Source organism: Neopelma chrysocephalum, unplaced genomic scaffold (genome assembly GCF_003984885.1).
Source record: "Neopelma chrysocephalum unplaced genomic scaffold, ASM398488v2 Primary Assembly neopelma1_97116, whole genome shotgun sequence".
In the NCBI taxonomy this organism is placed as follows: Eukaryota; Metazoa; Chordata; class Aves; order Passeriformes; family Pipridae; genus Neopelma; species Neopelma chrysocephalum.
In genome coordinates, this window is record NW_020925758.1 from 2,872,822 (window position 1) to 2,900,675 (window position 27,854).

General features: G+C 49.0%; 1 protein-coding gene across 1 annotated transcript in view; it reads right to left on the bottom strand.

The window, feature by feature from the left end:
* Positions 1 to 623: 623 nt before the first annotated feature.
* The window catches only part of SMAD7 (SMAD family member 7), a 32,523-nt gene continuing 5,292 nt past the window's right edge, over positions 624 to 27,854 (bottom strand). Inside the window, exons 2-5 of the mRNA XM_027671675.1 lie at positions 27,453 to 27,843; positions 26,323 to 26,376; positions 21,113 to 21,187; positions 624 to 2,395 (exon numbers count right to left, since the gene is read on the bottom strand). Of these exons, the coding sequence (XP_027527476.1) occupies positions 1,857 to 2,395; positions 21,113 to 21,187; positions 26,323 to 26,376; positions 27,453 to 27,843 (1,059 nt within the window). The 3' untranslated portion in view covers positions 624 to 1,856. The remainder of the gene's footprint in view (positions 2,396 to 21,112; positions 21,188 to 26,322; positions 26,377 to 27,452; positions 27,844 to 27,854) is intronic.

A 27,854-nucleotide genomic window follows, 5' to 3' on the forward strand; every position in this document is an offset into this window, starting at 1 on the left:
TTTACTTCCAGAGGGGTGGGAGATAAGAGGGGTGGGAAATAACTGGCAAAACCCACGAAGGCTTCCTCCTCTTCTCAAATTTTCCTCCTCACCTGGTGGCACAGACACCTTGTGTCCCAGCACAGAGCAGAAGCTTGGCCTCCCCAGGTGTTTCAGGGACAGGGACAGCGTCAAATGTGAGCTGTGTCCTTAGCACTGGGGTTCTTTCAAAGCTGAAATTATGAAAAGCGGGAATAACCCAGAAGATATTGGGCAGCCAGTCCCTCCACTCTTGGGGCCTGATGGGGTGCACTCAAGCTGGGGAGCCCAAAGTCATGTGCACCAAATCGGCCCAACGGAGCCCAGATCTCACTGGGGTGATCCCACCCCGGTGCCACCCACGCCAGAGAAGTCCCACACAGGGTTGGGGTGGGTGCTCCCACCGCTGACCCCATGTAGGACCCACTTAGAGCAGCATCTCTCCTGCCTGCCTCCCCCCCCACCACTAAAAAAGCCACTTGGCACAGCTTGGGATCAAGTGTACATTTTTATTTTTTAACAGAACATAAACTCCTTTAGAAAAAAAAAAAAACAACATTCAGCTGGATGATAACACCCATAGAAAAAACACCAATCTCGTGTTCTTTTTTTTTTTTTTTTTAATTTGGCATTTGTTATTTGCATTTATATTAAAGCAAAGTGCATCTTTCTTATTTTTCTCGTTTATACACATTGCACAATACATAAATAATGATGCTTATAAAAGTCTTTATATTTACAAGTAATAATATATTTATATATAACATAAAATACATTTTTTTCTTTAATAAATCTCAGGGTTTTTTAAGGAGTCCTTTTTTTTTTTGTGTGTGTGTGTATTTCGAAAGCACTACAATGCTAAAGATCCAATGAGAATGCTCTCTTGTTCAATTAAACCTTTATATTTAGAAAAATAGCTTATGTTAAGGTCTAAACATGCTCATTGAGCTAAGAACAGTGTAAAAGTATCATACTCGTGTATGAATTCAAGAAGAAATGAAAGCACAACTGCATTTCCAGATAAGGTGGTACCTGGATAACCTGATCTAAGCAGGTTACAACAGACCAACTATGGTGAACACTTTGTCTTTTGTTTTCCCCATTTGTTTTTTTCTTTTGTTTTGTTTTATGGTTGGGCTTTTTTTTTTTAGGCTTAGGCTTCTGTCGCTTCACATCTCAGCTGAAATCACCAAGCACGGGCCATGGGCGAAGCTCCTCCGCTGTTGTTTTCTCCCCTTGCATCAAATCCACGGCCGTAAAACACACGGAAAAAGCAGTGGAAGGATGAACACAGTGACAAGACACGAACCCAGCAACAAGAAAAATACAATAAAAATTCAAAAGGGTCGGTAAAACACCCGGTTGGGAAAAGTTTTGCACCATCCTCCGGCGGCAACGCAGGGTTAGCACCGCTGGGGAAGGGATCTCGGTGTCACCGTCACCAGGGTTGGGAAGGTGGTGCGTAAAAAATACAGGTATCTTGTTGATTTGTCCAAGAGAAGGAGCTGTAACATAGAGCAAGTGGCTTTCAAATCCGTCGATCCCCTTCAAAGGTGTGAAATAATTATCTTATGTGATTCTAGATATCCCCCTTGCACCCTTCTCTCACCCTTCTGAGTCATTGGTCATTCACACTTCTAAAAAATAGATATATTTATCAAAATACCCCCAAGGCGAGAAAAAAAAAAATATCTTTCCATAAGCTATTTCTCGAAACGAAGAGAGGGGTAACAAACAAAAACAAAACAAAACCAAAAAGTTTGCATGAAAAGCAAGCACTCAGAAGGAAATAGTAGCAGCAAAGTAGTATAAATGTCATGAGTCCACACTGTCTCGAGTCATCGGTTATTAAAAATAACCTCCAACCAGCACGGGCAACTGCTGATGAACTGTCTCGTGTAGCACTGGCCCCAGCCTTTCACAAAGCTGATCTGAACGGTAAATCCGGTCCACGGCTGCTGCATGAACTCGTGGTCGTTGGGTCTCTGCAAGCTGTACGCCTTCTCGTAGTCAAAAGCCTTGATGGAAAAACCCGGAAACACTTTGTGAACCAGCAACGTCCTGGAGTCGGGGTTGTCCAGTGTGGCCGACTTGATGAAGATGGGGTAACTGCTGCGGTTGTACACCCACACGCCGTCCACTTCCTTGGTGAGCTGGATGCCGTAGCCGATCTTGCTGCGGACCTTCTGCACCAGTTGGCTTTTGTTGTCTGAGTTGAGCTGTCCGAGGCAGAAACCATTCCCCTGAGGTAGATCATAGAAGATATCCAGGGAGGGCTCTTGGACAGAGTACAGCCGACCCACGCGCGTCTTCTCTTCCCAGTATGCCACCACACACCAGTGTGACCTATCCCCTGGCTCCTGAAGAACTTGAGAATCTGCAGAACAACAGAAAACAAAAAAGAAAAGGAGAAATTTAGCACCGGGGGACTTAATATGAACCAAAAGCGACGCAGAAACGGCAGGACCTTGCCCTGCCCATGTCTTCATGATGCTCTCCATGCACACACCAACATCCACAGCACACCCTCTGTTTCCAAAAGTCATGTTATCAAGAACATTTCCAGGTCTGGGGAACTCCTGTGCTGTTCCAGTGCCTAGCTTTAGCTGGATTTATGGGTCCTAAATCACCAGGTCCATCTTTAAAGGTGGCTTCAGACACACCAGCAGCCCCTGTGGCACAGTCACCCTCACCCACACCAACACCAGGACCATCTTCAGTAGCAAAAGGAGGGGAGATGCTCCGGCTAGCAGCATCCACCAAGACCAAACACACTAAGGCCCCTCGTTTTTACCCAACAAATGGTGGATTAATTTCCATAAATAATGATCAGATGCTGCTAAGAAAACCACACTGAAGTTCACTCCATGGGACCAGAGGGGATGGGAACTTGCCCCCAGTTCATGGGGCTTTTTCCTACCCATATGTAGAGCCTGGGTGATGGAGAGGATGGACATGTCAGACAAAACCCTAGCTCATGGGAAGCACCAAGAGATAGATGGAACCAAAAATCTCACACTTATTAACAAAAATGGCTTTAAAAGCCTCAAAAAAAAAATCCAGAACTAAATTCCCTTAGCCCTTCTTTTAACTTCCTTCCCCATAGCTACCCTGTGCGTGCAGCAAGGATATGATGTAGGAGGAAAAAGCAAGGGAGGAGGAGGGAAAAAATGTGAGAAAGCCCCTTTTCCTTATGGAGGATCCCTAGCAGGCTGGCGCTGATCAGCGGGTAATTCCTTCCAGCCTCAGTAGGCATGTTAAGACCTGGGAACTATTCATCTCTATAATTGTATTTAAAAAAAAAAAAAGTTTAAAAAAAAAAAACCTAGCTGGGAATGCAAGTTAGTGAGCACTACCAAAATAATCCCCTGCACCATGGGAGACGGGATGGTGGGTGACCCAGCAACCCAAAGCCCTCCCTGCAGCTCCTCAACTCCCCCCCTCCCCATGGCAACACGCTGGCTTCCCTGTTTTCTCAATTTTTTGCTATTAATAACCCGTTTCCTCAGCGCAGGCGTTTTTCTCCCGTCTCGGAGTTGTGTTTGAAGCCCTGCACTGTTCTTTTAAGAGAGAAAGAAAGAAAGAAAGAAAGAAAAAAAAAACCCAACCACACACTTTTAATTTCCTCATTTCTATGCCAGCGAGGAAAATATTTCTCCGGTCGCTGGAGGCAGCTACTAAAAATGGGCCTGGCCATGTATTGCCTCAAAATAGGGACCCTCGCTCCCAGGTTAAACCAGGGTGGGGGTTCCGGTCGTGGTGGGGTGGCCCCTGGGACAGCATCTGTCAAGGTGCAATTTGGTTTGTCCTCCCACCTCCCTTTTTTGGTGCCTCACAAGACTTTGTTGTAGATAACTTTATATCCTGCTGGAAGCAGGGACAGAGAAGGAGGAGGAGGAGGAGGGACAGGGTGGGCAGTTTGGGTTTCCTCCCCACTAACCCAAACAGGGTGTCCCCCACCCAAAGGTGCACTCAGAGGGGCAGGAAATACCCCCAAAGGTGGAGTTTCCACCACCCGCCTGGGAGATGGAGGAACTGGGATGCGGGATGCCTGGGAGACAGAGGAATCTGGGGAGGATGATGCTGGATCCAGGGGAAGGATGCTTCTAGATCCGTGAGGAGCATGGTCCTGGATCCAAGGGGATCTCCACTGAGCACCCACCACCCTCCTCCCCACTGACTGCCTGCCAGTGATGTTCAGAGCCCCTTGGGTTTTGTTTCACAGCAGCTGAGGGAATTCTGGAGCAACAGCCATTGAATCCCTGCTGAAATTCCTATAGGTTTTTATCTATTAGAACATAAAAGCATCCCTTTCAGGAGGGAGCAGGGGGTGAAAAAAGGACTTTTTCACCTGGCATTTGTGCTTGCATTGGTGAAGACCACTTAACAACCAGCCCGTTGCCACTTACAAAGAGTTAGTTAATTGCCAGAGCATTTAAGGAAAAAAAAAAGAAAAAAGTAAAAAAAAAAAAAAAAAATAGCAAACTGCCTTGGCGATGAATGAACAGGCCTTTATGGAGGGCTGGAAGTTCATGAATGAATCCCACTAGGTTTTTCAATGACATGGGGTGACCAGACCTCAAGGACGAATCTTAGGTAATCCGGGATATTTTTTTTTTTTTTTAAGGAGCTGATGCCAGCACACAGTATAAATATGCCAGAGCCTCTTCCGTTTGCGGGCTTCGGCTGTTGACTGGATGTCTAGTCAAAAAGCCATGAGAATATAAGGGTTGAGCTCGGATAAACAGGCTCAGGCCTCCTTGCCAGCCGCCACCAAAGCTGCTTTTCACAGTTGTTGGGACCCCATCAGAGCCTCCTCACTCCCACCCACCTCCCCAGCTCTGGCATCCGCCAGGAAAAGGGGTGGGAAAAGCCAGTGGCATCACCCAGGCAGGAGAGAAGGAAAAAATGACTCAGAGATGCTTCCTACAGTGACAGACTTTTCTTTTTTTTCCCCCTAAAAGGCTTTTTTTGGTGGCAATGATCTGTGCAAATGAAGCAAATAGAAGAGATTTTGCCCAAAAATGCAGTTCACCCCGTGGAACCTGGGGTCATGGCAGGGACCCACCATCCAACTCCCATCTCTGCTTTCTGCCAACTCACACAAAAACCCAGATCCCAGGAAATTCACAGCCACATCATCCTCAAGACACCCTCGTGTGCGACAGCCCACAAACGGCTGCAAACGCTTTGGGATCCCTGTTTTGAGTTAAAAGCATGGTTTTTACGAGCAACTCGGAGCAAACACGTCCCTTTCTAAATGCCTGGAGAACTCCCAGCAAACTGGGAGCGTTCCCATATTCCAGCAAACAATGATAATGTTTAATGCAATAAACATCCGCGCTATTATTTCGTTATTAAGCACCCCTCCATTTGCTGCTATCGCTGGGTTTATTAGGATTTTCCATGGTTCCCACTGCAGCCTGTCTCGGGGCTCCGCCAGGCTCCCCCCTCCCACACCCCAGCACGTTGTGCAAGCTTATTGTGCAAAAATAATAGTATAGGAATAACTGAAAATAAAGTGAGTCCGCCCTCGGGAATTTAGGGAATTAGTTTTATTGGTCAACTCGTAGTCGGGTCAACGGAGAACAACCACCCACAACAGTTCCTCGCAGAGGGGGGAAGTCAAGGCAGTAACTTGATACCCCAAAGTCCTTAGGGTGACACTTTTTGTAATTCTGATGCAGGCAATCCATCACCAGTGATGCCCCAGCACAACCATATTATACAGTATTTCAATCCCACTGGAAAACTCTTTTTTTTTCCGTATTTTTCACACCTTTCTGAATTTTCCTGAGGGGCTGCCCTGACTTTGCCAATGCAACCCTCGTCCTCCATAAAAGCATCATCCCAGCTGCTTCCCAACACGCCAACCAGCACAAGAGGCTGTGAGGTTCCCCCACCACTTGCCTTGACCCTCAGGGACACCAAATCCTGCCCAAAATTGCTCAATAAAAGACCACAGTCAGGATGCCTCTACACTGGGGGTGTGCACATGCCACCTGTGGGCTCAGAGCATCATCCTACTCCAGGCAGGGATGCCGCTGAAAATGCTTCATCCATACAGAAATCCTGCAGGACTGGATACCAAAGCAATAACTCCAAAAAATTAACTGCTGCTGAGACCAATGAGGTCCAGAGGACGGTGGGTATGGGAGATTGACACCATGGAAACACCCAAGTTTAACAGAAAGGCCCCACACTTGGTTCTTCCAAGCCGTGGAAGGAGGACTCACACCTCCCATCACTTGAAGTGGTAGGAAATTTCTGGTGTGGCTTTTCTCCCCATCACATGAGCACTTTTAAGATGATGAAACCATGTCATCCATAGTTTTTCTTTCCAAGCTCCATCAGTTTTATTAGCCATTTGGGAAGAAAAAGTGTTTGGTTTTTTTTTTTTAATTTGTAAAGAACCAAAGCATTTTAGCAAAACTGAATTTAAAAAATAATAGTAATAAACTAAAACAGCATAGCTCCTGTCCACCTTTTGGATCTCAGCCTTGTGCCAGGGCCAAGTTCATGGACACAAGAGGGGAGGTGGGCTTGGGATCTTTTGTTTGTGTTTTGTTTTGACACAGTTAAAAGTTTTCCTGTAATCAACTGACTTTGAAAAGAAAACAGCAAGTTTAGCACACACTGAGCTATCTCACCCGCCAGGACTGCCCCCAGCAGATCACGTCAAGAGCTGTCAAAATCGTCACCAGTATCTGCAATAATAACAATTCAGTGCTGAAAATGGGAGTAAACCGGTGTTCCTGATGAGGTTTTTAAATGCCTGTAACTGGATCTTTCATCAATGATATTAGGATTAGAGGCCAATAAAATTATCCAGCTGCAGAGTTGTTTCAAACAACATATGAATGCTTTTTCTAATATATATATATACTTATATATTTATTTTTTGAAAGGGCAATTTTGATCCCGAGCATCTTCTCACGCTCTTCCTAAACTACTCACCATCTCACCCCCTCCTCTCCCTCATTCCTATGTCATCCCTGGGTCTGGCTTCCCCATCAGACATCAACCCTTACACAACACTCACCATGGTAGCATCTACCCTGAACTGCTAACGGGTGTCTTCTCATTTTCACAGAATCACAGAATGGTTTGGGTTGAAAGGGACTTTTAAAGACAATCTTGTTGCAGCCCCCTGACGTGGGCAGGGACACCTTCCACTAGAACAGGTTGCTCCAAGCCACATCCAACCTGGCCTTGGACACTTCCAGGGATGGGGCAGCCACAGCTCCTCTGGGCAACCTGTGCCAGGGCCTCACCACCCTCAAAGACAGCAATTCCTTCCCAATATCCCATCTAAACCTGCCCTCTGCAAGTGGGTCCCCCTTGTCCTGTCCCTCCATGCCTTGTCCCAAGTCCCTCTCCAGCTCTCCTGGAGCCCCTTTAGGCCCTGGAAGGGGCTCTAAGGTCTCCCTGGATCCTTCTCTTCTCCAGGTGAACCCCCCCAGCTCTCCCGGCCTGGCTGCAGAGCAGAGGGGCTCCAGCTCTTGGAGCATCTCCATGGCCTCCTCTGGACTCTCTCCAGCAGCTCCACGTCCTTATCATGTTGAGGACCCCAGAGACTCAGAGAGATCCCTGCCAGGCTTTCCAGGAGACAGCTTTCTGCCGGAAAACAGGTGCTGTGGGCACCTGCTGAGGAGCAGATGAACACATTACAGTCCTTCCCCCTTTATCCACCTGCACACACGGAGGGCGATCTGTGCTTAAAAAAAAAAACAACGGGCTGGACTGGTGTCAGCACAACGTGTCGTCTGGCTGGGCCGGGGCTGAGACCGAGCTCAGCGCGTCTCGCACCTGGTAATCTCTCTTGGCTGACCTTAAGTGGCATTTGTGTGCCCGGGGCGGAGACGTGATCACTGTCTTCTCCTACCCTTCAAGATGGAGGCACAAAACCTGGAATTTTTTACAGGTTTTGTTTTTTTGTCGTGCTCTTCCAAAGGGTCTTCAGGACAGCTGGGGCACTCCCATTGCTGCTTTGCCCCTTCCTATTATTATTGGCAAGTGCTGATTTTGTAGGATCTCAGGAAAAACACACACCCCCCACAGGCCCTAACTCGAGAAGTGAAGTGGCATAACATCAAGTTGAGGAGAATGCAGAGCATGACATGCTCATCAAAATAAAATAAAACGGGCACCCAAAACTTAAATCTCAGGTTATTTACAGGGTGAAGGGACAAAACAAAACAAAACAAAACAACAAAAAAGAAAACCCAAGAAAAACACCTAAAGACAGATTTCCAGGTATGTTTTGCAAAAGCAAAGGGAAAAAAAAATCCAAATTAAAGGATATACCCTGCTGCAGAAAAGGGTCTTTGTGCCTTTAACGGAGTTTGTGGGCATTCTGGAGACACCACCCACGGCAATGTTTGCCCCAAACCTTTTATATCTCCCTGCACACAAGGGCTAGACAGCTTCACCTTCCTCACCACCCCCTGATTTTGATGGCTGGGATGGTTTCTGAAAGCCTAATTTAGGGGATGGCTATGTGTTAAGCTCCTGTTGTTTGCAGAGAAAATAAACCCTTACCTACTGCAGGGATGCCACCGCCCAAGGTGGCCTGTGGGGTCCCTCCACCTCGCCAGCACAAGAGCCCCCAAAGAGCTGAGACAGTCAGTCACGTCAACACATACTTAGGGAGCCTTTAATCTGTGGATTATTGACACGATAGACCATAACATCTCTTTAGGAGCCATTACAGCCCATCGTGTCAGTAGGTACTTATGCAGTCCTTAATCCGCGGATTGACAGGCTAGACCATAAATTTGTGTCTATGCCTAATTAGGCAGCTCTTATTACTCAGCATATACAGTAGTCAGGCAGGCTAAAGAGCCTTAAGATTATTTCTTTAATTTATTAACAAGTTGTACACCCAATCACTCAAATGGCTCCTTGCTCCCCGCAAAATCAGTCAACCTTGCACGAAAATAAATGTCCACCTGAGTTTCCCCACAAGACTTTGGTTTGCTGATGCTGTCTAAGGGCGAGTTCAACGAGGACAAAGGGGATAAAACATGGCAGAAGCCACCAGGGGAAGGAGTCTCTTATTTCCCAATATTTCTGGGGCTTTGGCTCGGATTTGACTCAGTGGCCACCTACAAGTTTGGGAGTGCTCCGCTCAGTCCCCAGGTGACCCAACCAAGAACTTCCATGACCTTCACCACAGCTGGGAAACCCCCTTGTGAAATCAGGACAAAAATGAGGTCAGGTGAGATGGTGGGTAGAGATGACTCACCCCTGAGGACATCCCCTCAGGTTCCCACCCCAGTTTGGTGGCATCTTGAGCCAACTTTCTCCCAGCCTGGAACCCAGCCCTGACCTTTTGAGGGTTAATTCAGGGATGGGACAATAAAATCAAGAAGGTAAAGTGAGAAAGGAGCCCTCTAAGAATGTTGCTGCAGGCCTACAGAGACTCCAGAGCACACACCAGTATGGCAGACACCAAGGCTGAATCAGGAGGGGTGTCCAAGGTTGAAAAATATGGGGTGATCAATGTCCCCTGCATTGCAGGACAGCAAAGAAAGAACCCAAGTGAAACTGCTGAGTTCATGGAGTCCACCAAACCAGAAATTTGATTCATAAACATCCCATTAGTCACTGCTCCTGTCTAATTACGGTGATTAATCAATTACCACGGCTAAAAACGACTCCAGAAGAGAAGAACCCTTTTTTTGTGACCATTCTCTTTAAAAGCCAAGCAAGGCTGGAGCTACAGGGAGGTGGGGCGGGGGGGGAAATACACAGGCACACACCAAAAATGCCTGTCTGCCTGTCTCCAGTGGTTAGAGGAGCCAGCTGACTCCAGTTTCCTCTGTACCAGGCTTCAGGCCTCATCAGCCATGCAAATTATAGAGTATCGTGCTGTCTGAAGGCCGAATTTCGACTCAGCTCAGAGAAAAGCCTTAGAGGAAGGGTGGGGATGAAGAAGCCAGCCAAATCCATTCATAATATTTACAGTAAATGGGCCTCTTTGCTGTTGTTTAGTATACAGTCAGCCTAATTATTTTTGAAGTTTTAATTTAAAGAACCGTCTTTATCTGCCTCTCCTTCTGCACCCCTCAAAGGTGTGGGAAAACTTTTCCCTTGTTTCAAAAAAGCAGTAGGACGGGAATCCCTTCCCCAAGCTCCAGCCCAGCAGTTGGGTGGGACACAAGGATTCTTCAAGATGGGAGACCTTGCCAGAGTGGTCTTGCCAACATCCATGAGGTTTTTAAGACACCCAGGCCATCCAAATAGCCACAAGGGCATGCAGATCCTTGTGGAAAACCCCCAGAAATGCTATTTTTGCTGCATGTGTCCCTGTTGCTGTTCTCCCATGCTGGTGGGAGGACTTGCTGGCTTGGGAGGTGCTGCATGGTGCTCCACTGCCCTGTGCACCCTCCAGCCTCCTCCCCTTCCTTGAGATCAACGTGGAATAATCACACTTTCGTAACAAATCAGACAAGAGGCTCCTCTGGAAAACACAGGAATCCCGAGCCAGTGCTCATGAGATGCTGCCATGGGAGCCCCAAGTGACTCAGGGCTTGGTACCAGCCCCAGCTCCCAGAGAGGAGCAGCCACCTCCATGCTTCAGCCTCAGTAGCTACCAAAGACACACCTCTTCTCCACCCATACCCAACCCAGATCTCAACCAGAAAACTTCTGAGAAAGAGAAGCCAGCACACAAAGGGATCCTGACTTACAGCGATGCAAATCAGACGCGAGGTGAGCTTGCCAAAATATCTTTCCCCGGCTTGGGTTGTGCTGGAGGCTCCCCTGGCAGCATCCTGCCCATCACCTTTCCCGGATAAATCACGCCACAGACGCTGAAGCCACCAGAGGCCACCAGTCCACGCCAGCCATGGCATCACTGACCCCCTCAAAGCAGCCACCGAGCTCAGGTTTAGAGGATGGCCTTAAAAAGCTTTGGTAATTTAAAAATAAAGCTCCACTGTTGCAAATAGGGTCACTCAGTATCTGGTGATGCCCTGGGGAGGGTAGGGATACAGTCACACCAAAGCCACAACCCTCCACTGACAACATGCAGCTATGTGGGTTACACGTTAAAAACCTTGTAAAGACCTTAATAAAAACTGAAGTAGAGCAGTCTAGGATTTCCAAATGGGATACCTAATACACAGATGTGTGTTAGGATTTTTTTCTTCCCCCCCCAGCTGCATTCCATACAGACACAGACACAGCATCACTGCCGTTCTCATTTCAATATTGAAAAAAAAGCCTCTCCCTGCAGCACACCGACCCAGAATTCTCACCAAAGACTGAAAACAGACGTAAATATATGTTTCTCACCCCACCAAAAAAAAAAAAAAAAGCCCACCTCTCCTAGCTCTTCTCCCAGAGCAGCATCTCCCTCACAGGGACGTAAACGCATGGAAAAAGCAGGGTAGGAACAAAAGTCCTTTTCACGCTCATCGTGCCCTGCTCCATAACAATTATGAAAACTGTTTAGCTGGGCTGGCATTTGGAGCATTTACTGCATTCCTGCCAATAAATTCCAGTCCCGGATCCGATGGAAAAGGCTCCCTCCCTCCCCTTTCCCCTCCCTCACTTGCCTTCATTCCTCCTGGCTTTCTTTACAACCTAATACCCTGTCGACGCGGGGCCAGGGCCTACTTAGGGGGAAAAAAAAACACCCAGCGCCAGACTGGAGACAGCAGGCAGACTGAAAAAGTTAATCATTACTTCTGTCTGCCTTCATAATCTAATCACGCCTATTCCTAAGAGCAGGCGAAAAGCACGCTGGAGTACAGGCAGGGTCACCACCCAGGGACGGACAGACGGACAGCACCAGCCCCGACCCGCGCAGGGGGCAAGCGCGGGATGGACGTGAGGGATGGACAGACGGGACGGACGGCGTTGGGACGGAGTTCACAAGCCTGGCCACGCACACACCCCTCCCCTCGCCTCTCACTTTGCTCTGGATTAATAACGCGTAGCAATTATAGAGAATATTATATTCATTAAGTAATTAACCCTCCTGGCGCTCTGGCGGAGATGGCACCCCCTTCTCGCAGACGGAGGCCGGCAGAGGTTTGCCCCAGGCTATAAAACGGGGCAGGTCGGCAGCACCCAGATTAAAAAAAAAAACAAAACACCAAAAAGCTCCTCGTGGATCATCTCACCCACCAGTTTTGGTGGCAACAGCAGAGCAAGGTCCCAGGAGGGGACCATGTCATCATCGGGGTGCCACCACCCAGAACCATCCTCCCATGGGGACAAAGCTCAGAGGATTTGGGGTGTCACCAGCACCCAGCAGCATCCACCCACGGGGACAAAGCCCAGGGAAGTTGGGCATCACCAACAACCAGCAGCATCCACCCATGGGGACAAAGCTCAGGGGATTTGGTGTGTCACCAGCATTCTCCCATGGAGACAAAACCCAAGGGATTTGGGCATCACAGAGACCCAGGAAGCATCCTCCCATGGGGACAAAACCCAAGGGATTCGGGCATCACTGAGACCCAGCAGTACCTTCCCACAGGGATAAAGCCCAGGGGATCTGGGCCTTGGCAGACCCAGCACCACACCAGCTTCCCCAGAAAGCAACTGCAGTGCAATATCTCAGGTGAGCCAAGGCTTCTTGCTCTTGACACCCAGGATACATTTTCAATGCTTGGCTGTGACAAAGAACAGGAAAACTACAGGCCTCTGCCTATGATTTATGGGTTTGTTCCTTATCGTGAGCTAAGAACTCTCAGCCTGGCTTCCAAAGCAAATGAATTCATCACTTCAAACGCAGTGATGTAACTTCAGGCTCCCAGCTCCTTTTCCAAATAAAACTCCTGTTATTTGATTCCTGCTCGAAGAATGATTTTATGGAGTTATTTACTCCGTCCGCTCTGCCTGGGAAGGTGCTGTCGGAGCCCAGCCACAGGGTCACTGACAGCCATCCCACATGGGCGAGCAGGATCTCATCTCAGGGTTTAGTTTCTCAACTATTTTGCCATTTTCCCTGCTTTTCCACTCAAAACCCCACCTTGCACACCAGCGTGTGAACAGACACATAATGCCTCTGGTATTATTTTGCATCACCCGCCATGGAGGGACCTCCTCCTCACCAGTGATGCCTGGTAATTTTTATCATCCCTAAATTCAACCCATAGGTTTCCATCACCAAAAATTATTGGATCCAGAGCCAACTTCACCACTTGCAAAAGCCATAGATGTTTGAGCTTCCACCACCTTCCCAACCGCCCCGTTTCTCCAACACAAAGCCAGCACTTACTGATGCAGGTCTGGTTCTAGCAAACAAAATCTATTTAACCTATATATGTATTATATAGAATTCTACACAAATATGGAATCTATCCAATATACAATGAATATATTGAACATATTCATTATATACTGAATATATCCTATATAACAAAACATATAGTATATTGACTATATTATCTCCATATCCATTAACCTATACAAATAGGTTGAATAGATTTTGCTGAATATTTAACCATCTACAGTCTCACTTATGATGTATATCTATAGCTACATACTTGCAACAAGGGTTAAGAGCCCCCAGCTGTTCTGAATTATTCATGATGGCAAAATTTGCCTTTCCACCTGCCCGGGTATTCAAGGAAAAGCCAGGAAAGCCCACGGGAGCCAGGACTTCACCCCAAAGGTGGCTTGCCAAACCTCAGCACCCCACCAGGGATCTCACTTCATCCCTGAGGGAGGATGAGGAAGGACCACAGAGCCAGGTAGCAGCCATCACACACAGAGAAGCATCACAAGAACATCACCAGGACCTCCTGCAACCACCCCCCGGTGCTTCGGCACTGCCAGCACAATCCAGCCAGGGAGGCTGAAGCCAGTATGGTTTTTTTATTCAGTGAGGTTAAAAGGGTAGAGAAGGGCTGAGCCAGCTCTTACAGGGTGGTTTTTTTATTTTTTTTTTCCCCTTGCAAGTTAAAACCAAGATAATGACACTGGGTGGGGACCAATTTGAAGGGCTGAGCAGCCAAACCAAAATTAGTCTCCCAGCCAAGAGCTTCCTAGGCCTCACAGTTTGGGGAAGGAAGCTGAGAAAAAGCATGAAAATAAAAAAAAAAATTCCTTGGGAAGCCAGAGCGTCGCACTCAAGCAAAGGTGACCCTTCTAGTCAAATATTTTTCAATATAATAAAAATAAAATCAAGTGTTGGAGCAGCCTCCCTCGGAAAAGCAGGGCCCATGGGATGGTGTTTTTTCCTCCCTTTTTTTCTCCTTCTTTCTCCTCCTCCCCTGGCACTTTCTTTCCTTTCACTAATAACTATGTTTTCTTGCATTTTTTTTTCTTGGCTCTTTCCTCATAAAAGACTGATGTAATTTCCTGTCTTGTCCCAATGTTTCCTGTTAATTAACAGGGTGAAAGTTATCATCACGCATTTGAATGGTAACCCAAAAGAGGGGAGAGGAAAAAAACCAAGAGAAAAATTAATAAAAAAGAAAAGCAAAAAGAAAGAAGAGAGTGGGGTTGTCTGCTAGCAAACACCACATCACATCCCCAACAGCACAAAACCCCCTGGAAAAAGCTTTTTGGAACTGATGACTTGAGACCATGGGCAAAGATCCCCCCCAAGGGTGGCTCTCACAGCAGGTTTGTGCACAGGGGATCCGAGCCCCCACCCTCCCCTGGATGGGGATGGAAAATCCCTGCAATGCCTGTCCAGAAAAGTTTGTTTTTTCTTGCATTACAAAGGAAAATATAAAAAGAAGGAAAACGAGAATAAGAGGAAAAACAGGAAGAAGAAGGAAAACAAGTATAAGAAGAAAAAGAAGAAGGAAGAAGGAGGAAAGAAAAAAAAGCAGGAGAAAATGAAGGAGAAAAAGAAGACAAAAAAGAAGAAGGAAAACAGAAGGAAAAAGAAGAAATAGAAGAAGAAAAAAAGACAACAAATTAATAAAAGAGAACAGACATAAAGTAAAATAACCTGCAGAGGAAGAAGCAGATGGCAACACGGAAGATGTTGCCTTTATTAAAAGAAGAAGTTGAAGAATAAAAAAAAAAAAAGAGAGAGAGGGAGGGAGAGGGAGAGAGAGAGAGAGAGAGAGAGAAAACCCAGGGGCTAATCCAAAGACAGCAGGCGGAAATCCTGCGAGCCGCCGAGAGAGCTCCTTCCCTCGCCCGACCTCAGCCCTGAGCAGGATCAGGCCTCCCGCTCCTCCGTGCCCTCTGTTCCTCAAGAGCAGCCGTGACGCAGCCGGTACCCCGGTGGCACCGGGGCCGCGCCGGCACGCCGGGACCGGGGGGGCGAAAACAAAGCGATTCGGGCAAAAAAGCAAGGGCGGCTGGAGCAGAGACCGTGCCTCGGCGGTTAATAATATCTCGGCGCTGAAAATAAACTGGAAAGGAAGCTCCTTTGTGACAGTAGGCAGGCGGCCAGGCTGCGGCGTGGGTCATTCACGCCGGCGGGGGGGACGGCAGTGGGGCTGGCACCCACCCACCTGCCCGGCCTGTGGCCCTGCTGGAGCACAGCTGGGGCTGGGGAGCGGGTCCTTGCACGCAGTGTTCTCCCCTGTGCGCCCTAAAATGGGGTGCACCCCGTTTTAAGCCAGCGTGGAGGTTTACGGTCTTGGCCGCCGCGGTTCGAAATAGGCATCCCCCCATGCCGGTGGCGGGGAAATGCATGTGGATAATGTTACTGGTTCCTCTAGTGTAAGTGATACCCACTGGCAGACAGCAGGGATGGAAACGATGCAGCCCAAATCCCTGCCAGCCCGGGGCTGCTCCTCTACGAGTGTTTTTGTCCCATCGAGTTTTAAATGTCCCCAAATGATCAAGTTGCCGGCGCTCATCGGGGCGGCCGCTGCGAGCAGGGCACGGTTTGGATTGACACCTAACTTCCAAAATTCTCCTTTGTGCCCTTGTTACTCCCTAAAAAGTGCCACGTTGAGGGATTAAAATGCGATTGTTCCCCTCACAACTCCCACCATTGGTCCACACCACCATCCCCCACCATGGTGGATTTGCTGGTTCCGGGGTCTTCTTCTGCATTTTATCATCAGCTGTTCCAAAGGTTGGGAAAAATCAGCCAGCACCTGGAAACATGGATTTAATGGAGCTGTACAGGTATGGGCTGAAACAACCAGTACCTAATGGGGGGAGCACCTCTGCCACCACGTCTTTATAAAACGCATCATAGAATAGTATCTAGGAAAGGCTCAAGAGGCTCTGGAGCACTTAAAAGTAATTGTTAAATGGGTTCTATTTGCTTTGGGAGGATTTTGTTCAGAGGAGGATGCCCCCTGCATCCCTGCGGCAGCACAGGGACTATCCTGGCCGTGTCCCAGGGGGGTCCCCACAGGGTGAGAACCCCCTAAAAAAAAAAAAAAAAGAGCCCTCACGGGGCTCAAGGAACCCGAGCGGGTGGCCAAGCCAAGAGCCCGGGGCCGATGCCAAGCGCCGGCTCCCTCCTCCCAGTCGGCCACGGTCAGATGATGTGCGAGGCGAGCCGGGAGGCTCCTAGTCTGGCAGGCAGCCTGCTCTGCTCCAGAGGCTCCAGTGCTGTCATCCTGGCGTTAACCCCTGATAACCTTGTCCTTTCCAGGACAGGACGGTGGTTTTTAGGTAGGCAAGGGGGTGTGTGGGGGAGGGGGGAGTCGTTGTCTCCCAACGAGGCTGGGAAGGAAAGGGTGCAACGCCCCGCGAAGCTCAAAGCAAATAATAAAAAAAAAAATATTAAAAGGACACAAGCTCAAAAATAAACCAAAAATAAGTGACTTAAAGAAAAAAAAATTCCCAAGCAATTGTTTATCCCTGGGACAAATATACAATCCTAGTTCCACAGGAAGAAGTCTCAATTTCAGATTATAATAGGATGCCAATTTGTAAATAAAGGCATTTCACAGGAGGTTATAAACTCTGTAGGAGAGGGAGGTGGAAGTAGGGGGAACGGGAAAACACAGGCAGGACTCTGGCAGAGGAACAGCTCAGGATCCTGTTTACATGGGCGGGGGGAAAGCAGTGGGGAGCCGCTTCAGGGGGCAAATAGCTCCGGATTTGGACAAGGTGCTTCTTCCCTGGTGAGCAGATACCAGCAGGGATCAGAGGCATAGTGAAACATTCCCGGCCTGTCCGCAATTTTGGAATGAAATGTCAATCAACCAAGAGGTCTCTTAAACCAGACAAGGTCCCACAGCAGGGAGCAAGGCTGATGCCTTTCCATCCTGTGGAGGTCTTTTCCCCATCTTTTTGGTGTGGAGTTGGGAGGGAGAAACTGAGTCTGTGCCTGCTGCAAAAGCACCTTGCAGGTCTCCCAGCCTCAAGCCTTGCAGAGCCTTGATCCAGCATTCACCAAGCATCATCACTCAACATACACTGGCTCTTGGAAACCCCAGGGCAGTTCCAGAGTCTGGGCAAGTGAACAGGATTGGGCCAAAACCTGGGTAAACTCTCGGGTTTGGTATTTTAGGAACAACCTCTATAAATAAAAGAGCAGTGGAGGCGGTGAGGACACAAGCCAGCTCATCTTGCTTTCCCTCTCTGATGACAAGCTCTGAGCTTCTTGGAGAGCTTTGCTCTGCCAGCAGATCCAGCACTATTCACCTGTCCTGCTGGAGAGTCACCCTCTCGCCCACCATGGACACCACAACCTCCCATCACCCAAGAGCCACTAGTCCCACGCCACACAGGGGTCAAGACAGAGATGTCCAGGGCTGGGGGATCACACTTCATGGAGACCCAGCACCAACACCATCAAACCTATCTGCCCACTTCTACCCTTGGAGCAGAACTTCTCCATGGGTCCCACAGGAATTTCACTCCCACCAATCCAATGCCACTGGACCATGGACCAGCCACCTCCAGGGGCCGGCCACCTCCAGGCTCTCCAAGCATGGCTTTGCTTGTTTGAAAGAAGTCGTAACCAAACACATCTGCTGAGAACAAGTCAGCTCAAAATACAGGAAAATCACCCTCTGTCTCCCATTTACAGGAATTATTTTTATCTCAAACGGGATATTTTCACTCTTTAACCGCACTGAGGCCAGAAAGGATCTGGCTGGTAATACCTGAGCACAGCCACGTCAATGGGAGATAACGTGAGCGAGGAGTCCTGCCCTACCCACAGGCTGACCACCGACAAAAATAAAGATGATATAAGAAAACAAATAAAGGCAGGAACACATAAGTGAGATTCAGTGCCTCAGGGAAAGCGTGGGGTCCATCAGCTGGAGAAGGGGATGGCTGGGGAAGAGAGAGCAGAGGTGGGATGAGAAGAGGACACCAAGCACGGTGCGAAGGACTGCCCAGTATTGCATTCCTGGGTCGGGAAGGAGAACAGAGAGAAGAAGGAGGGAGGAAAGGAGCAGCTCAGATCAGTTATCACAAAGGGGAAACACTCCCCGTACATCTCCCCGGCCACGCCGCTCCCCTTCCCCCACCACATCCTCCAGCGCCTCTGGTATCCATCAACAAAACTGCCTTCAGCCTCCAGAAAGAGACAGACCCCGGCAGGGGCTGGATCTGAGACTCCTCATCATCAAAGGATCCTCATAGAGAGCCTGCAAGGGGTACTTGCTTTGAGCCCCTTTAATGCTCCCCCTGCCACCACCCTCTCAACCCCACCATGTGGTTTCCCTGCCAGGGGGGCTGTGAACCCCTGGCTGTCCCCATTCCCAAATTCTCAGGGCTGAGAGCAGTCTTCCTTGCTATATCCTGTTCTTCCAACTTCAAGACATCAGAGCAGGTCTGCTGACCTTGATCTCCACCACTACAGTGGCATCCGCAGCCCATCACTGGTGGCCAAAGCCTGCAGTGCTACAGGAACCCACCACCACCCACCATGATGCCTTTCTCCTCAGCCACCCAGTCCAGTTTCCAAACTACCAAAACGTTTGTGCCTTTTTTTTCTTTTCTTAAGCCATCCTTTCATCAAAGAGCTGCAAATCCAACCTGTACAGGTCTGGAGGGGATGAAGGATGCTGGATTTTCCACCCGGCGTCACCCATCCCCATCTGCCCAAACATAGGTAAGACCAAGCCGAAGAGAGGGCTGTGTACCCTGCCAATAACTCATTAAAGCCCCCTTCAAACGCACTCTCCTGCTAACTAAAATATGCAGGAGGGGGTAGGAAAAAAAAAAAGAAGGAGAAAGTGAGCTTTGGAGGATTGCTGCAAAGTGGGTTTATTTTCCTTTCTTGACTCGGTCCCTCCAGTTGGGAATTTTCAGCGCTGCACTTCTGCACGCGGAAGGGAGATGCCAGTAAATCAGAGCAAATTCAAAACAAATGCTCTTTCATGTGGAGGCATTCGGCTTTGTTTCAGGGCTTGGGTAGCTAACCGTATCCCTTCATGAGCCAACTCTCCTATCAGCTCCTCATTAAACTAAATGGCTACAATTACATTTGGGGAGGAAAAAAGAGCGGTTAATGATCGTAAAAGGTTCTGTTTCCAGGCTTGGGGATGGGGGGGAACCTCTGATAAGAGAGACAAAAAAAAAAAAACCCACGAAAATCCAGTGAAATAATAACAATATAATAAAGTAAGAAAAAAAATGTATTTTCAGGTGGAAATGTGCTTTCATTTGGGGAAGAAGCTCAATTAAGGAGCTAGAGGTCCCCTTCCATGGCCCTTTAGGAGGCACCAGGAACGAGCCATGTTATTTCCTGCAGTCCAAGCCCCCACCTCCCGCCTTCCCTTCGGGAGCAGAGCAGCCAGACGAGATGTTATCAAAAGGCTGAACCTTACAGAAAGCCCCCTTTTAAAAGCGAGTACTTCCTCTGCTTATTTCATGTGGTATCCTGTGGAACTGAACTCTCTCCTCCCCTCTGCAATGGGTGTATTTCAGGAGGAAAAAGGAAAAAAAAAAAGATCTAACAACATCCTTATTTATTGTGCTGTTTTGCTCCTTGTCTTTTCTTTCCACAGTCTCTTTTTTTTTTTTAATTCCCTGAAGCTATAGGCTCCAATAGCAAAAAAATAAAAAACCCAAAGTCTTCTGAATTAAAAAAAAAAAAAACAAAACAGCAACAAGCTTCTCTGTTCCCTCTCCCCCTTCGTTTGATTAATTCTCATTAGGGCCTTTGAACAAACAATATGCTCCCCTCTCAAATAACAGACAGGGTATATATTACACCCAAAGAAAAACAAACAAGGCTCACTTAAAGACATCCACACCAAACGCAATTCCTGGAGAGAGGCAGGGGCAGATGCACGCGCGCGTGCGGCCGCCGCCGACCTACTTCTGAATTCCAGTTTCAGGGCGATGAATAAATCATAAATCAAGGAGACACCACCACAAAGGGAAGCACCTTCAAACATCAGCAAGTACTTGCGGGTACACGGTTTCAGACACTTTAATGCTGGTGGAGACAGAGCCCAGCCACGAAGCTGTCCAGCCCGGAATGGGACATGCAGCATTGGGAGACATCACACCTTGGAAAAGCGGTTGGGAGTTGGACTAGATGACCTTTAAAAGGCCCTTTCCAACACAACTTTCTGTATTTCTATGAAAAGCCCAAGAAGGCTGAGGAAAGAGAGGTGCCTTCCAGCCCTGCACCTGCAGGCTGAAGGAGATGGCAAATGGGTAATCATAGAATATATCAAGTTGGAAGGGATCCATAAGGATCATCGACTCCCTTTGCAATAATTTCTGCATGAAACAAGACCACCTTTCCTCCTCGGGCGCTATGACCCTTGGGCATCAGATACAAGGTGCTGGTGGCTTTATCTGGAGCAAAGTCCAAGCATGGCTCTCATCCCAGAGACAAGGGATGTCACCACCATCACCACCAAGTCAAGGAGACCCTGACATTGAATCCTTCCTAAAAGTACAAGCACACCTACTCCCATAATCCACATATCCAAATGAACAGTCAGCCAACATCACTTAGCCTTCCCCAGCACACCTCCTCCTTCCTCTGTCCGAAAATGAATGGAGCCATAAGGCTGGAATTCAAAGGAGAACGTCACCTGGGATTTCAACACATCCTCTGCACAAGAGGTACACAGCTGCCACGGAAGTGAAACCCAACTTCCCCTTCGAGCACACCTTTCTCAGTGACACGCCTTCCCAAAACCCCCCAGCACCACTTCGCCTTCCCTCGGGACCCCCGGTCAACGCAACCCGCGGCCAAGATCAAGGACAACAAGAGATGTCTTACCTGAAAGCCCCCCAGGGGCTAGACAATTAGTTCCCCCTGTTTCAGTGGAGGAAGGCACAGAGTCTGGACAATCTGCTGGAGCAGAGGAAAAGGGAAAGAAAAAAAAAAGAAAAAGAATAATCAGTATATAGGTGGTTCTTTGAAGGCTCCCAGCATCGCCGCAAGCAGAACACACATTCCAAAGGGCTTAGCAGGAAGCGATTACTAATTGTCCGCGCAGAGACAGTAGTTCATCAAGAAGCATCCACCCTAACTCGTTGTCTCAGTCAAGGCTGCGCTTCATCGCCAGCCAACGCTGATTATAGACCGGCAGAAATTACAGGCTGGCTGCCACCTCTCCGGCCCAGTCACCGGGTAAGGAGATCAAGGTTGTCACCGTCCTGATGTAAGCGAGCTTCCAAAAATGCTTAAATCATGGCTTTATGCACCCGATTTAGTCGACACCTGTAACTCACCAAAACGGGAACCGAAAGGGAAACGTCTCATCGCCGCCTTTTTGAGGCAAACGGGCTAAGTTTGCGTTCCCATGCTCAATTTTTGTCACCGCCAGCTCTGACAGATCTTGCTGTCAGCTCCTGGGAGAGGTGGGCAACTGGACCTACTCCACGCACAGTCAGAGGGCAGGGTAAGATTGGCTGCTCCATTAGAGGTTTCTCTTGATGCGTGGAGCTGTTGGAGCTCAAGGTCTGGACCCTTCCATCCCAAGCCTGCTCCTTCAGGTGACAAGTCAGAAGCCAACACTGATCTCCTGGTCTTACATACAAACTCCAGCTTCTTGGTCACTACCATGAAGAACTACAAGCTCAAGGACAAGCCTGAGAAGACCTGTAAAGTTCATGTAACTTTCTGGTCCTCAGGGGCTTTGGGTTTCATCAGATTTGGGCTCCCTAATGACATCATTTCGCTCACATCTGTATCCCAAAGCAAGGGCCACCACCAGGAGAGCAGAGATGATTTTCTCCCTATTGATAAAGCAATTCTTCCAGATCCCATCCCTGAAATCCCAGTGAATAAGAAATTCCTGTCTGCATAACCTCATTTTATCAGAGTGAAGTAGAAGCCCTAACAGGAATATACAGTTTAACAGGATATACTTAATCAAACCGAAAACAATAGGGGAGACAGGAAATAGACTTACTTGTGAAACACTGTATACCATACGCTCTCTAAATGCCTTGGCTCCCTAAATGCCTTGTCCTCCTTTCTATGCTTTAAAGAAACAAGTTTTCCACTTCTTTTAACCCTTTCTAGTCTAGAGAGAAGATTCTCCCCACTATTACCTTGGGATAGCTTCAACCTGCTTGGACTGCAGATGCTTTCTTAAATGCAGGCTTGACCACCCTGCCCTGCCCTGGGCTCCCTCTGCTCCCAGCTACAGCTCCTCAAGGAGTTCCTGCAGATAAGGAACATAATTGGCCCTTTGCACATTCTCTTGCTGTAGGGATCAGACATGACCGGGTCCTTTGTTAGCACATCAGACAGGACTTGCAGGACAGAATCCTATCCCAACTTAAAACGCACAACACTAGCAATAGGGCCATGTGCTTTCATGACTTCATCAGCTCCCTTCCTGTGTCCCACCATCCAACAGACAGTTCCCCTCATGCACGAACCACCCTCTGAAGCCTCTCTGCAAAACGCAGAGCAGCTGCACTTTAACTCTAGACCAACCATGACAGCCAGGTATGGGATAAGCCCAAAGGCAGGACTCTCATGGCTGAATTCATCCTGGCACACTTCCCATCACCTTCAGAGCTGCCCAGGGCTCTTGTTAGTAAGGGGTACTAGGGCTCATTTTATCCTCAGCACCATACAGGTCATAGGATCAGAGGTTTATCCAAGTCTGCTGCACATCAATCTCCTCCCAACGCTGCCTTCCCACAGTATGAAACCATTGCAGAGACCTACAATTATTCCTGGTGGCCACCAGCCCAACCTTGCAAGGTCTCAAATAGCTCCTGGAAGCTACCAAACCTCCAGCTCCCCTGAAAGTTGATGCCACAGGAGGGCATTTGGCTCTGCAAAGACATCTCAGCGAGTCCCCTGCACTCTCATACTCCAGCACCACCATGACCAGTCAGGCAGGGGCACAATGGAACCACTTGCAGCCCCTTGTCTCACTTAATGATGAATCAACAATCTGCCTGAATTATTTGAGGGCACTACTGCCCATCTCGCTTTCAACACAGCTGCAAGTGGCAGCTCCTGTAGGGACATCAGGAATGCCGAGCAGCCCCACACCTCCAGAGCAAGCCACCATCATCCATCCCTGCAAACATCCTCTTAAGGAAGAGGAAAAGTCCTCTCCTTGATGAAAGCCCTCCCCAATCCCCGGCAAGTTCAAGGCCAGGTTGGACGGGGCTTGGAGCAACCTGGTGTAGTGGAAGTTGTCCATACATGGAAGAAGGTGAGCTTTAAGGTTGCTTCCAACCCAAACCATTCTGGGACTCTATGGCCAAGCAAGTCAGTCTGACCTTCAGCCTTCCCACAGGTAACCCAACCACCAAGGGCAGACCTTTCCACTCTGCAAGGACACAAATACTAAATCTACCCTACCAACACACAATCTGATGTGGCATTTCATTGCCTATGACAGACTCCAAGCTCCCTATCCGTTCCTGCTTTCCTCCAGCCTGCGACACAGCCTGTCTCAGCCTCCATCACCCAAAAAAACCCCAATTTAATCCCCATCATAAGGGTTTTTAACTAAAAGAGGAGATATTTAGAGGAGACAAAAGGAAGAAACTGTTTATCGCGAGAGTGGTTAGGCATTGGCACAGGTTGCCCACAAAGGTGGGAGACCCCCTATCCCTGGAAACCTTCAAGGTCAGGCTGGATAGGACTGTGAGCAACCTGGTCTAGCTGAAGATGTCCCTGATCACTGAAGGAGGGCTGGACCAGATGGCTTTTAGGGTCTCTCCCAACACAAACTAATATTTGATTCTCTGATTACCAGTCCAGGTATTACCTGCCTGTCTGCCCACATGAAGCACTCACAAGGCTTAGCACTAAACATTTAAAAACTTGTGTTATCACCACTACCATGCTTGATGGGAAAGCAGAAGTTTCCTCCTGGATGAACATCCCCAGCCCCACTGCCAGAGTCTAAATGCAGGGCTGTTCCCACACAAGATCCCCGGGGAGAAGACAGCTGATGTGCATCGGCCAGGTAAAAATCCTCACACCTTCCCATGGTCACCTACTGTTCCCCATCCCGTCTAACCAGCCCATGACGGGCAATCCTCAACAGCAGCTGGGGAACTGTCGCAGGAGACGGCACCAGTGCTGGGACGGGAAACCCTCCGCAGAGGAAACACTGAGAAACCCTGAGCTTGCAAAACCCACCTGCCACAACAGACTTCCAGGCTCCGCTTGTGCCTGTCGCAGCCCCGTTAGCCAGACCTCAGCTGCCAAAGGGATTTTTCTTTCAAAAAGGAAAAAAAAAGGACTTTTTGGTGAGTAACCCAGTTGTTTCTGTGCTTCCGATGGGCAGCGTTAATCACTTCCTATTGGCCGATAGGAATAACTTTTCCTTTCGAAATGGCACATTCATGTTCTGCGGCTTTTCTGTTTACACACATTTTGCTACCTTATGTCAACACTTGCTAATGAATAAATATATCATTCGGCTAACTGAAAATAAGATCCTGGCAGAGGCAGATTGGATGTTTAAATGCTGCTAATAGATTTATCCTAACATCTTCACCGGGAAACCAAAACCAAGCTTTAACCCTTCACTCCTGCGGCTCCAAACCCCTTTGCACCCCATGCCAGGATCATCAATGGGTGAAAAGAAAGGCCATGAAGGCAGAAATAAGGAAATCTTGGGGGACCACTGCAGGGATGCAGTCAAAATTATGCCAGCTCCCACAAAACTTTCTGACCCAGCAGACTCTGAGAGCCTCTTGCAGAACAGCCCTTCTGCATCCCGGCACATGCCCGGAGTGCTGAACCCACTCCCAATATCTATCTTTCATTCATAAGCTTTTATCTCCTGTTTTTTACACCAAGGCAAAATATATCATGCGTTGTAACCGATTGTTTGTTAAACAGCTCTGCTTATTTCCAGGAGGCACAGCAACACTTAAGTAACACTTAACTTACAACTAACACAGTAACTTACTTAAGAAACACTTAAGAACACTTATCTGTGTTCTTAAGGAGTTTGCAGAGGGGGAAAAAAGAACAGTACAGCCTCCAAGGGAGCAGCGGGCAGGATGGGACCCCACAACGGTAGCAAAGCAGCTTCAAGGTTGGGGTTTCTTTTAGTCACAAGAAACTGAAGAGAGGTAATTTTATAAAAGCCATTTCTTTGGCCCAAAAAACCCCAAAACAAATAACCTGATATTGGTCTTCAGAAATACCTCTACCTTTGCCTCCCTGCACCGCCGTGCCTCTCCTGTCTGCCATGACCACAGAGACCACCGTGCTCCAGCCAGCACTCCAGATCCACTAATCCTCAGGGAGCCAGGAGCTGCTCCTCCCGAGCTCCCTCCCCCCCCCCCCCGCCCCGTTTCCGATTCTCCCCACCTCTCCTCCTTCTTCCAGCCTGATTTATCTCACACTCGGCGAGCTCGCTGCCAACCAAGAGTTTATGCAGACAACCGCAAAAGAGCTGGTGCCAGCCTCAAATGGGCTTCTCCCCTGGCACCCTGACATTCAATTACAAGCAACAGGCATGCAGAGTGGTGCAAAAATTTAAAAAAAAAAAAAAGAAAAAAAAGAAAAAAATAACTTTTCAACCTCTTTTCCTGTTTTTTTTTTCAACCTGATGAGGCAGGATTAAGCTTCTAAAAAACTCAGAAAGATTTCTAACAAGTCTGTCAAGGTTCATTGAGATTCCCAGGCATCAGGGAGATGCTGTGCTGGATCCCAACCGAAATCCCTAAAAATTCACCCAGGGGTGCGGGAGCATTGCCATTTTCAACTGGAGCCCACGGTTTTCCTGGCTGACTCAAGCAGCACAGGCCTGTGCTGCATTGCAATCCCTCTTGGAGTTTCCTGCCAGAGTTTTAAAATCCTACTTTGTGCACAGGGTGGCTTAGATAAATTATATGTTAATTCTTCCAGGGGTAGCAAGAGGCACAGAAGCACTAAAGCAGCCAAAAAAGAAATGCATGACAGAGTCAGGACACTGTTTTCCCTGAGAAAGGCTCTGTTTTCCCTTTTTTTATCTCTTTTTTATCTGTATTGAAAAAAAGTCCACTTACCAGTTGGTTTGAGAAAATCCATTGGATATCTGGAGTAGGGTGGAGGGGGAGACTCTGGAATTAGAAAAGTACAGAGAAAATAAAGGCAGAGCCATGAAAAAAAAAAAAAAAAAAAAAGGAAAAAAGATAGGAACTTATGATAACAGTGGCATTCTTTTAGCAAAACTGTTTGTCTTAGCTCTGGGGGTTGGAGGCAGGGCAGCGAGGCGGTGATTGCCTTGATATTTAGCTGTCAGATAAACAAAAGGGTCCGTCTGGCGCCAGTCTCCCTGCTATCTGCCGCTCGGGCTGTCTGATCGGGGCCTCCTTGGCTCGGCGGAGCCGCGGCAGCGCCGGGGCCGCCCGGCCCCTAATCCCCCGGCACCGCGCGGGGACGGCGGGGAGGCAGCGCCGGGGCCCCCGGGAGGGGAGGGGGGCGGCGATGGGGAAGGGGGGTGGGGGGCCACCCCCTCCCCTAAATACAGGAGAAACGCATAAACCACGGCAATTGAAAGTTTTTGTGCGTGTGCCATGGGCTTTGTCGTTTGTTGTGGGTTGTTTAGGGGTTTTGGGTTCTTTTCCGTTGTTTTTTTTTTTTTTTCCAGGAGGAAAAAAAATGTTTAGTGGGCTGGGAGGTGAGTGGGGCTGCACCCATGCGTTCCTGTATCCCCTTCACACATGCATCCCCTGCAACCCCTCCATCTCCCGCACACCTCTAGCCCCTGCACCCCTGTATGCCCTCCATCCCCTGTATCCCTGCATCCCTCCCTCCCCTGAAACCCTGTACCCCTATATCCCTGAATCCCCTCTATCCCCTGCACTCTTATACCCCTGCATCACCTCCATCCCCTGCAACTCTGTATGCCCTATATCCCTGCATTCCCTGCATCCCTGTATCCCCTGTATTCCCCCAACCCCTCCAACACCTGCACACCTCTAGCCCCTGCACCCCTGCATTCTCTCCATCCCCTGCACCTTTATGCCCTCCATCCCTTGCACCCCCTATATTCCTGCATACCCGCCATCCCTTACACCTCTGTTAATTCCTCCATCCCCTAGCACCTCTGCAGCCCCTCCATCCCCCCCTGCACCCCCAGCACACCTCCTAAGCCCCCGCACACCCCCTGCCATCCCCTCCCCGCCGCCCGTACCTAGCTCGCAGAGCCGGCTGAGGTGGTGCGGGTTGCAGCAGACGAGCTCGGGGTGAGCCTTGCCGTAGGATTCACAGCAACATAACCGCTTCACTTCTGAGCAGTGGCGGAGGTCGGGCCAGCGGAACACCTTGCAGAGCAGCACCGGCAGCGGGTACCAGTGCTGCCCCAGCCGCGAGTCTGCCTTGGCGGGCAGCAGCAGGCAGGGGGTCCGCGCCCCGCCGCGGGACTCCACGGCGTGCAGCAGCCCCTCCAGCTGCCGCTCCTTCAGCCGCTTCAGCACGGCGTGGGTCAGCGCCTTCAGTTCCGCCTCCGCGCCCGCCGCCGCCCGCCCGCCGCGGGCCGCCTTGCCCGGGCAGCACCCGCGACCCCCGCCCAGGTGCGCCCGGGGCTCGGCCCCCG